This window comes from Sporothrix brasiliensis, assembly GCF_000820605.1.
Source record: "Sporothrix brasiliensis 5110 chromosome Unknown Cont14, whole genome shotgun sequence".
In the NCBI taxonomy this organism is placed as follows: Eukaryota; Fungi; Ascomycota; class Sordariomycetes; order Ophiostomatales; family Ophiostomataceae; genus Sporothrix; species Sporothrix brasiliensis.
Window position 1 is genome coordinate 519 of NW_024467133.1, and position 10876 is coordinate 11394.

At 56.2% G+C, this 10876-nt stretch overlaps 4 protein-coding genes across 4 annotated transcripts; 2 read left to right on the forward strand and 2 right to left on the reverse strand.

The window, feature by feature from the left end:
* Positions 1-2017: 2017 nt before the first annotated feature.
* SPBR_03729 (ribose-phosphate pyrophosphokinase) lies at positions 2018-3471 on the reverse strand (the record flags this gene model as incomplete). Its single annotated transcript, XM_040762019.1, has 2 exons — positions 2018-2398; positions 2479-3471. The coding sequence occupies 2 exons, from the start codon at positions 3469-3471 to the stop codon at positions 2018-2020; spliced, it is 1374 nt and encodes a 457-aa protein (XP_040622692.1).
* Positions 3472-5615: 2144 nt separating this feature from the next.
* On the forward strand, positions 5616-6802 carry SPBR_03776 (uncharacterized protein; the record flags this gene model as incomplete). The annotated part of the gene is made up of 3 exons (XM_040762066.1): positions 5616-5756; positions 5821-6110; positions 6217-6802. 3 exons carry the CDS (start codon positions 5616-5618, stop codon positions 6800-6802), a joined length of 1017 nt encoding a protein of 338 aa, XP_040622693.1.
* Positions 6803-7604: 802 nt separating this feature from the next.
* On the forward strand, positions 7605-9311 carry SPBR_03686 (tRNA pseudouridine synthase 3; the record flags this gene model as incomplete). The annotated part of the gene is made up of 1 exon (XM_040761976.1): positions 7605-9311. The coding sequence occupies one exon, from the start codon at positions 7605-7607 to the stop codon at positions 9309-9311; it is 1707 nt and encodes a 568-aa protein (XP_040622694.1).
* Positions 9312-9463: 152 nt separating this feature from the next.
* SPBR_03797 (uncharacterized protein) lies at positions 9464-10519 on the reverse strand (the record flags this gene model as incomplete). The annotated part of the gene is made up of 1 exon (XM_040762087.1): positions 9464-10519. One exon carries the CDS (start codon positions 10517-10519, stop codon positions 9464-9466), a length of 1056 nt encoding a protein of 351 aa, XP_040622695.1.
* Positions 10520-10876: the final 357 nt, after the last annotated feature.

Genomic DNA, 10876 nt, shown 5'->3' on the forward strand with positions numbered 1-10876 from the left:
ACCTCACTATTACGATGTCCGTTCCAGTTACTCTTAAAATTCCTCGCCTTAAATAAACCCGTCGTCTTATAAAAACACGCCGTCATCCCGCAACCGAGTTTCCCATCCATATCCGTTATATATAGCGGTCGTATATGGTCGAACATGTCCCGCTTAGTATCGGATTTGATGGGCAGCTGGGGTTTCATTGCCATTGGTACGGTAGGTCTGGCCGGGGGTAATTCTGGATAGGATAGTCGGTCTCTCGGCGTCAAATTTGGGCTTCGAGCGCCGCATGATGGAGCGACAGCATCTCGCGAAACCAGATGTGGAGCGGGTTGTCCCGCGCTGGTCATGTTGTGCACCGGCACAGTACTAACGTCGCTATCCTTAACCTCGATATGGTACCGCGACGTCAGCGTCTCTTTCTCCAAGTCGTGAAAGAGGTTGGTGTGCCGTATATGTAGCCCTTTGTCGGCACGAGTACAACTCGGCTGTTCCATAGGTTGCCGAGTTCTTGGTATGATAAGTCACGCACATACTCCTAGCCGCCCGTGCCTTCATAACAAAGTGTCATATACTTTGGTGAAATGACAAAGATCACGTTTTGGTATCTTCTCTTCTTCCATGTTATTGCTACGCCCTTCCACAGGTCGAGATCACCACTGTCTCCATAGCAATGTACGTGCAGCTCTCCATCGTGTATGGGATGTGGTATGCCAGGTCCACGTCCTTATCGCTGGACCCGTGTATCTGCGTCCCCGTTGTATTGATGCCGTGTAGCGGGTATCTTGCGTCAATCTATACCGACGGCTGTAACAGCTTCGCAGCCGGAATGTGGTGGACATCGACGAGCAGGCTATACGATGTTGTCGGCGCTGCAATCAGTGGTAGGTGAGCGTGCAAGCCTACCATGTCGTGTGCAAGAGACGACAGGTGGGCAGGAGGTGTGATTGTCTCAGATCGCCAGATCGGATCGTGCTTGTGATGTTTCATGTATTTTCAAAACGCGCGGGATGTCCCACATATTACGTACAAATGCAAGCAGCGCTTGTTGTACCTGCAGCACACCTGCAAGCCCCGCCCCGCATAGCCTGTCAAAAGACGTAATTACAGACTACGACCGTTTGCCTCACCGAAGTCAGTTGGAGGCGGCTGTAGGGCTGAGCTAAATGTACCACCGTTGACGAAACTTTTTTTGGCATGTGACACTGGCATGTATGGTCCTTCGCCCGTCCGTCATATATCTGAGAGCTCCACGATCTGTGAGGATCGCATGAATGTATTCTATGACCAACAACTACTTGTATCACAGCTCCAAGGATTGCCCACCGCTATTCAACCACGAAGGAGCTGCACACAACGTGTGCATTCTTCTACTATATGCGTATAACATGACAATTTGTATCGTCCCGCATGGACCGACGAAAAGCCATAAGCCATACCTTTGTCAGATACCGCCTGTCTTCCGTTTTCCGTCTTCCATTTCCCCCTTGTTTTACTATCATCATCACGTCGCCAGCAGCCTGCTGCCTGCGGCCGGTAATAGCATGTTGCCTTGCCACTACTGTCATGTTTTGGCATTTCTCGTCTGGCGGGTCACATCTGCTCGGCGGCCCTCGTGTTTAAAAAACAATAATTTAAACGCCAGTCGTCATGTCTGTAGAGCCAATTCACCCACAGGTTTGGGTTTCTGAGAATAATAAGTATCGCGAAAAGACAAAAATGAGAGGTAGATCAAACGATAAAGAAAGCAACAATAAACAGCCAAAATCACATAAAAAGCCACCCTTGATATACTCGATCTTATTGCGGAGCGCAATAGACGACATGGTTTTTTGGCCCAATGTTTCTTTAAAAAAAAAGAAAAGCTTAAACAGCGCAAAGGGACAAAAGTAGATGCAAATTGCAGTCCAACCACTGAAAAACAAAGACATAAAGTATGTGTGATGCAACAGACATTGTCAAAGTACAAGAAAAAACAACACTCTCGACGTCTGCACTGACTATACCCATTCACAACTCACACCCTCCCGCTTCAGTCGTACTGGAAGAGGACGGAGATGGATTCACCGTGGTGAACGCGGCGGATGGCTTCCGCAAACACTGGCGAGATGTCGAGCACTTCGAGTTTGTTGCATAGGGCCCGGTGTTCGTCCTGGGGCACCGAGTTGGTAACAATGATCTTGTCGAGGGCGGACGCATTGATGCGCGGAATCGCGTCGCCACTGAGGACGCCGTGCGTCAGAAGCGCGTAACAGAACGTCGCGCCTTCCTTCTTGAGTAGCTTTGCAGCACGCGTGATCGTGTTTGCCGTGTCTGCAAGATCGTCAACGAGGATGCACACACGGCCTGTGACGTTGCCTACTAGCATCATTGTGGCATTCTGGCGATCGGTAATCTTCGTAGGCCGACGTTCCTGGGAAATTATTAGTTTCTACTTCGAGTAGACGTGTCGTGTCCTACACCCTGATTGCTTCCTCTGTCGCTTTCGCATACCTTGTGAATAAGAGCAAAGTCCATGCCAAGGCTGTCTGCAATGGCCGTCGCGCGCTTCGCGCCACCCGCATCGGGACTGACAATGACAGCATCCTTGTAGTCCGGTATGCCCTGCTGTATATACCGCTGCAGCAACGGCTTGCCGTACAGGTTGTCGACAGGAACGTCGAAGAAGCCCTGGTACTGCGGGTCGTGGAGATCCATGGTGATGACATGGTCGGCGCCAGCACACGTAAGTAGATCGGCAATGAGAATGCCAGCCTGTGCCACCCACTGCTTGTATCCTGGCTTGGCCTGGAAGCTGTTGATGAGGTTGTGGTTGGCATAGTCGTGTGTCGTAAAAGGTGGTGCTTGTGACGAGACAGACTCGTGCTTGCCGTGGGTGGGTGTGGAGCGCCCGCCAGCTGATGTGGGACCGGCGGCGGCGGCTGCGCCGTGAGAGGTGCCCGGCCGGAAGTAATCCGAGTTGCCGTTCGCGGATCCGTTAGCCCGCGCGGCCGATCCATTGGAAATGGCAGTTTTGCTGAGGGCCTTGGACAGATCAGCCGAGGTTGTGAAAGCGGCCGACCTAGGGCGGTCCAGGGCTGGAGTGGCAGGCACGCTCTCAAAAGTATATTCGTCCTTTTTGCTCGGCGTGCCCGATATTGAGGTCGGGGCCTTGGAGAGTGGGGCGCCGTTCTTGTTGTATGGAAGGTCAGGTTGGCGCGAGTAGGGGAAGAGTGGCATGACGGCCGTGACCCGTCTGGCAGACCCCGTCTTGCAGGCCGAGATCATGATGCACAGGTCGACAAAGTTGTCGTTGACCGAGCCGCTGCCGGTCTGGATGATGTACACATCCTTGCCGCGAACGGAGTCCTTGATCTCACAGCGGCTCTCGCCGACCTCGAACTTGGAGAGGATGCGGTTGCAGGCTGGGATACCCAGAATGTTGCACACATTATCAACCAGCTGGGGGTGGGAGTTGCCACCGAGAATGACGATGTTCTTGACCATTTTGCGAAAAATAGGAGGCTTAGAGAGGAGATTTTCGAGTATGAAGCCGGGACGAGGGATCGAGACTGCAAGTCTACCGATTAGAAGGGTCGCAGAATGGGCGAATCAACCGTCTGATGAATGGATGTCGAAAGACAGTGACGAAAGTGATGTGCACAGGCCCTGGGTGGGCTACGACGGAGCAAAAGAGCAGGAAATCGAAAAGGGATCGGCTTCGGGCGCTGCGCACGATCAAAGTCGCCGCGAGGGGGAGAGAGCGTACGCGCAAGATGTGTACGAAGCTTAATACAAGAAACGCACTGTTGGAAAATCAATTCGGAAGGCAGATACTGTGGTTGGCTGTACTCCGTAGACAGTTGGGACCCTCCGATATCGTCAAACAGGGCAGAAAAAAAAATCGTAGCCGGTAAAGAAGGCGGTCAAAGCCGAGAATATGCGAACTTTGCTCTGGGTGAAGCGGAGCACTGAAAAACAAAGGCGATACCTGCTGGAGGTGAAAAGAGAAGTTGTCGTTTCTCCAATGTGTCGCAGAGATAAAGTCGAAGAGCAAATACGGTAGGGAGAAGGAAGAAGAGAGAGGAACACGGGACAGAAGAGATGGGTGACTGTGGTCGAGGGTACCCGTGAAAGAGGACTAAGGAAGAAGCCGGATGACGAATGAGGAGTGGAAGAAATCAGTTCGTTCAGCGGACGCGCTGGTGGGAGGCGACGAGAAGCGGACCAGAAAAAAATGATAAAAAACGGTAAGGAAGCCCCACTCTGGCAAGCAGTGTGTAAGGCCCAGTACCGAAAAGAGGCTAAAATACAGCGTTTGTTAGCGAGGATGTCGGACCACGGAAATGCTGGAAGACAAGTTGGGGTGTTTGATCGAAGAACAGGACGATAAGGAAAGGCATATCATTGACGAGTTCTTCCCTTGGCAGTGCTAACTTGGAAGATGTCCGACTGGCATATTGCAGGAAAAGTTCACCAGCAAAACTGGAGATCGTCACAAGCCGAGAGGGTGAAAATGCGGCCCATAAATACCAAAGAAATGCAGAAGCCCCACGGGACTAGCCACTTACCGTACAAGAGGATCTAGGCCGTGTTAGAGACGAGACATGGTGGACGACGCGATGGTTCGAAAGCAGGTCATTTGGATGTACAAATTGCTCGTTGGCAGCAGCTGAGAACTGGGAGGTTCTGGGCCAAGGGCTTGGTGTTAAGGCAAGCGGATGTCGTACTAGTGACTACCGCGTGCAAAGAAAAGACGGAATAGCAGCACGGTGGTGGTCAGTGGGTTGAGATAAAGCTTAGCGGTGAGGAGGTAGCTGGGGAATGGCAAGTAAGAAAAGAAAAGGAGGAGAGAGTTTCGAGAATCCCTAGGGAGAAGAGAAAATATAACCGACGCAGAATGGGTGCCGAAATTGTTGAGGGAAAGAGCAATGGGAACGAGGTGAGCGGAGTCCAAGAGAACGGAGCGAGTAGTCAAACCAAGAAGGTATGTGCTGCGATGCAACGCAACGCAAAAGAGGCAACCACCTTCCTGCAGGAGAGCTACATCCCAAAATAGGTAGGAGCAAAGTCGGTGACAAAACATGCCGCGATACGGAATGCCAGCATCTGTACCATCGCTCTTTCTTTCTACCGTTGGAAGTCTTTCGTTATGCCTTGAAGTTACTCCAATAAATGGAAACCTAAAGCGCTCTGACACGCGGCAGACAACTGTTTCTTGCGAATGAGTATATAGACGCAAACGGCCATACCTTTGTCGTCCCTTCCCCATGAGCCACTCTGTGAGAGCCGCGTTTTGTACCTGCCTTCCGCCATAACAGAAAAAAAAAAAAAAAAAAGACTGCGGGGCAATGCGGGGCCTTTATCTGACGGTGATTGGTCAGGAGTGGCTGCCGCTGCTATGTTTTTTGACTACGGGCTCTTGCCATGTGAAATTTTCGATGGGGTCGGAAGGCGCCTGTGGGAATAATGGTGCCTTTCGAAACGCTACTAAAAAAGCTTTGCTCGTGCTGGCTCGGCGCCCACCCAAGTTACAGGCGGCGAAAGAGGAAAACAGAGACACGACAGAAACCCGACAGAGAAACGACAGAGAACGGACAAGAACATACTCAGCCCTCCAACCCGGACGACCTCGAAAGCTCACGAGCACGATGAAGATCCTCGAAGCACAAAACGCCCTCCTCAGCAACTACGAGGTATACCAGTTCCTCGCCGAGCGCCAAGAGCGTCTGGGCAAGCAGAAGCAGAACCGGCGCCGCGGGCCCGGCAATCTCGAGACATTGATTCATGAGGTGGGTGCATGCCTCTGCTCTGTCCCTACGCGCATTCCCTGCTAATACATACAAGCTGCTGCAGTACTTCCGATCGCCGCCGGGTCCGCTGAGCCAGCAGCCAGTGACGTACAGCCCCGAGGCCGTGACGAAGGTCGTGGAGCGACTGCACAGCTACGACCTGGCCAAGGGCGAGCTGTTGATGGTCCTCAACATGCGGCCGCAGACGCCGGCACAGCTTCATGCGTGCATCGAGGAGGTCGAGGGCCGGTTGACGGAAGAGCAGCAGTCGGAGATTCTCGACATCGTGGCTCAGGTGCTGGGGCAGTTCCCGGTGGCCGAGGGCGAGCCGGACGAAGAGATGGAGGATGCTCAGTGAAACGGTGGGGGGCGACGGAAGAGGAAGGCCACATACTCCTTGCCTACATAACCGCGCACGCGCCCTCGCTTTGACCTCCTTCTGGCGACGCCGTCTTGACAGCCCGTCGGCAAATGTCGTCGACGACCTGCGGCATCAGCTCGCCCGAAACGGCCGAACACTCGAGATACATGTCGGCGCGCAGCTGCTGGCTCAGATTGTACGCCTCGTGCGGGTACAGGGTACCGCTGGGGTCGTCCTCGCGGCGCAGATCGCGCTTGAGGCCGAGCACGAGGATGGGCAGACGGTCGCGGTGGGGGAAGACGGTCCGGACCTCGCCGATCCAGTGCGTCTGCAGGCTGGTCAGGCTGGGCCGGTGGCTGATGTCGAAGCAGAGGACGACGAGGTCGGGCTGCAGACAGCGCCAGTTCTCGGGGCTTTCGGTGTCGGAGAATTCGAGGCGGAAGGCGGCGGTGCGCGAGCGGAGCTCGAGGACAAACGGCTGGTCGGAATCGCGCAGGAGCGGCGGTGCTGCTGTCTGTGCGGACGTAGCCAGGCCAGCTTTGTTCCGAAGCAACGCGAGACGCCTGTTGGCACTGTTAGCGCAGCACAGCAACACACCCGTACCCCCGGCTGGCTAGACACTCACGATAAAAAGGTCGACTTGCCGACGTTGTCGTCGCCGAGCAACAAAATCGAGACCGGCTGAAGGTCATCCATGACGGTCAGCGCAATGAAAGTATGTTTTGCGAGAACGGGTCGTGTCTGATTGTGAAACCATGTCCTCGATTTTGTGTTATTTGTGCGATTTCATTTGAAGACGTGGTGTGTAAATGCCATTATGTAACGGCTATCATTGACGCAACATGCCGATACAGGTGAAGTTGGAACATGTGGGCAAGAAATGGGCGTAGTTTAGTTTTTGTAGCACAGCACCCGGCCACTAACGCATATGTATTAATTAATTACTGCTCGGGTGATTTAGTGGGGGTTGCGCGCGTTCGAGGCGAGGTGATAAGGCGCTAGCGTATGTTTTGCTGAAGCGGCGCGGGATGTAGCGCCGAAACCGTACAACTGCCAGAAGCTACTATTAAATTTTCACTTGGGACGACTTTTCTCGATGATATTGACTTACGATCAGAACGTCCGCAGAACTTGAAGCACCGCAAACGCTACTCAAGCCTCTAGTCTCTTCATGTGTACAGAACTGTCGAATCGGAACCGCATACCCGTCGCCTGTTTTTTCCCCTCCTGGCGGACTACTCCATCGCATGAAGACATCTGGTGTACCTCGTTTTGGTATCACCAACTCTATTCTCGCCGCAACAGCACGGCAGCCTAACCAGGGACTGTGTTCACGTCGCCTCTCCCTGTATCTGGCAACGGCGCCGATCGGTGTAGGCGTGGGAAGCCCCCTTCTCTCACAGCCGACCGCGGCTCGTGGCCAACCTTGGGCCAGGCCCTTTGCCAGCAAAGCCCTCCTCAGGAAGCAGAGAAAACAGGCACAAGGGATGACCGACTATACGCGGTGGACCAAAGAGGCGTTGGTCCAGCGGATCCAGGAGCTCGAAGAGCAGGCGGTGCTGACCGAGCAGAATGGACTGTCTGGAGGCCCAACAATATCACAGCTGGCACCCTCGACCACCCCAAAACCAAAAAAGACCATCGACCCCAGCCGGTATGGCACGCGGTATATTGCGCTGCGAATCGCCTACCTGGGTAAACGGTATGGCGGCTTCGAGTACCAGCCGTCAGGCGCACTGCCGAGTGTTGAGGAGGAGCTGTGGAAGGCGCTGGTCAAGGCGTGCCTGATCTTCCCCGAGCCCGGCGCGGCGGCGCATGAGGTGGACTTTAACATTTGCGAGTACAGCAAATGCGGCCGCACAGACCGGGGCGTCAGCGCGTTCGGTCAGGTCGTGGCCCTGCGCGTTCGCAGCAACCGGAAGCGGACGGCCAAGGTGGTGGAGAGGGGCGAGGAAGATGGGGCAGAGGCGGACGGCGAGGGAGGAGGACGAGGACGAGGACCAGGAGGACCAGGGGATGCGGCGACGTCAACGGGGCCGGAGGCCGGGGCCGTCGCCGGCGAGGAGAGCAGCCTGCCACTCCCGCATGAAGAGATTCAGTATGGCAAGGTGCTCAACCGGCTATTGCCGCCCGACATCCGCGTGCTGGCCTGGTGCCCGAACCCGCCGCCCGGCTTTTCGGCGCGCTTCTCGTGCCGTGAGCGGCGGTACCGCTACTTCTTCACACAGCCAGCCTACTTTGGCTCCTCGCAGCCCTTGTCGTCCGCCGAGGGCGGCCCCTCTGATGGCTGGCTAGATATCGACGCCATGCGCACGGCCGCCCAGCATTTTGTCGGCCTGCACGACTTCCGCAACTTCTGCAAGATCGATCCCAACAAGCAGATCACCAACTTTGCACGCCGCATTTTTGACGCCGACATCGTCGAAGTGCCCGGCCTGCACGCATCGCTCGACTACTACGGAGGGTCATCCAGCATCAAGGTGTACTCCTTTGACGTCCGCGGCTCAGCCTTTTTGTGGCACCAGATCCGCCACATGGTCGCCATCCTGTTCTTGGTCGGCCAGGGCCGCGAGTCTGCCGATGTCATCCCGCAACTCCTCGATGCGTCCGCCAACCCCGGTCGCCCAGCCTATGCCATGGCCGAAGAAGGTCCCTTGGTGCTGTGGGACTGCATCTTCCCGCCGGCTGTCCCTGCGGACGCTCCCGAGGCCGCCATCGACCACCCAGACGCCGGCAACTGGTCCGACAGCCTGGACTGGTTCACGGTGGCCGAGGAGGCGCCTGACAGCCGCATGATGCTGGACGGGCTGTGGCGCGGCTGGCACGATGCCAAGATGGACGAGATCCTGGCGAACCAGCTGCTGAATCAGGTGACAAAGACCCCGGTGCCCGGCCAGGCGCAGCTGCCCACGCCGCCGGCCAAAAAAAGCCACGTCTATGAGGGTGGCAGTGGCCCGCGGCTGGGCGGTGTGTACGTTCCTCTCATGAAGCGGTCACGCCTCGCCTCGCCCGAGGAGCAAAACGACAAGTTTGCACGAACAAAGGGCTTTGCTAGCTCGGCGGCCATGCGCGAAGTGGGCAACTGGCGGACAGCCATCCGGGAGATGAAGGAGGCCGAGGCAACAAGCCGGACATCCCCGGCATTGGCAGCCGAAGCAGAGAAGCGTGTGTCTGCCCAGAGCGAGCAATCATGATAGTTTATGTGATACAGCGAAAATGAAAACTTTTGCAAAAAAAGAAGAAGAAAAAAGGAAAGGAAAAAAAAACAACAACAGAAAATCCAAAGTGGTATCATTGAATATGAAATAACAAGCTCTGCCTGTCTAATCGCTCTCCAAAACCACCGTCACCCCCTCGCGTCAGGCTCGTACAGGCACGCCCGGGCCTCGCGCCAGACCGTCCGAACAATGTCCAGGCCCGGTAGCAGTCGCGGGAACACTACGACAATGTGATCCTCGTCCTCCTCGCTGCTGCTTCCGCCGCCGGGGCCGTCACTGTCGTTGTCCGAATCGTCCGAGTCGTAGTCCCCGTCATCGCGGGTCTGTCTGCTATGGTACCGGCTGTTTCCATGGCCGTTACCATCCCTCAGATTATCCTTTTTTTCGTCGTAGTTGTTGTCCTCCTCCTCCTCCTCGCTCTCTTCTAGCAGTCGCACATTCTTGACACGCACGCCTAGCCGCTCACCGCCAATCGGGCCTGCGCCCCGTCCCGCCACCACTGCCACAAGATAGTATCGCACCTCAAACCCGCGGAACGCCTCGTTGACTAGCAGATCCTGCAGCTTTTCAGTCGGGATAAACCGCGTTGCTGCCGGCGTGGGCTCGCCGTAGTAGCCGTCGGCGACCGTGGCCCCCCCGCCGCCCCGGTCGTTGGTCGAGATGCTGAAGAAGCGTGCCACGAGCGTCCACGGTGTCGTCAGCGTCCACCACACCACCGAAAGCCCCGACGCAAGCTCGCCCAGGTACGTCGCGCCCGTGGACCGCGTCTGGATGCCGAGCCCGCGCAGCACCAGCAGCGATTCAGACGTGTGCACGCGCGCGATGCTGGCCCAGAGCGCGGCCACACACAGCGGCAGCACCATCCAAGGCGGCGCGGCGGCGATGGCCCGCAGCGCGTCGAGGCCGTGGGCCGACACGAAGAGGTGCCACACGAGGTTTTGCCAGGTCATGTCTGCGCCCAACCCCAAGCCAACGCGGCCGCGCCGCAAGCTGGCCACCACGTCCTGGTTTGTCCATGCCCACACCGCAACGCCCGCTGACGCCGCCAGCAGCACGCGCACGCCGACCACGGCGGCGGCCAGCGCCCAGCCTGTCCATCCTGTGCGGCGTGGCTGTGTGGTGACAACGAACTCGACTGTGGTCGGTGATGGTCGGCGGACCTCGAGGTGTGGTGGGCCAAACATTCCCGTGAGAAGATGGCGCGTATGAAGGATACGAAAGAGTGGACAAGGAAAAGGAAGGGATGTGTCGTAGGGGGCTCGTGATCGTGACTGTGACCGAAGTTGGAGTCGTGATGGTGTGGCCGCAAAGGAAAAACAACTAGGAGAGACTTGAGAAACACGAGGCGGAACACAAAAGACGCAAAAGAAAGGAAATGCCGTCCCGTGTCACCTCGTCATTTTCTCCTCGAAAGGATCGGCTAGAAATATGGGATCTCGTGTCCCTCGGCCGGGAGTCGATTGCAAGACGATCTGTGCTTGCAATGATTCAAGAGGCTCGCCACGGTTGTCACGCTGTCAAGCTGTCGACTGGTGCGACCA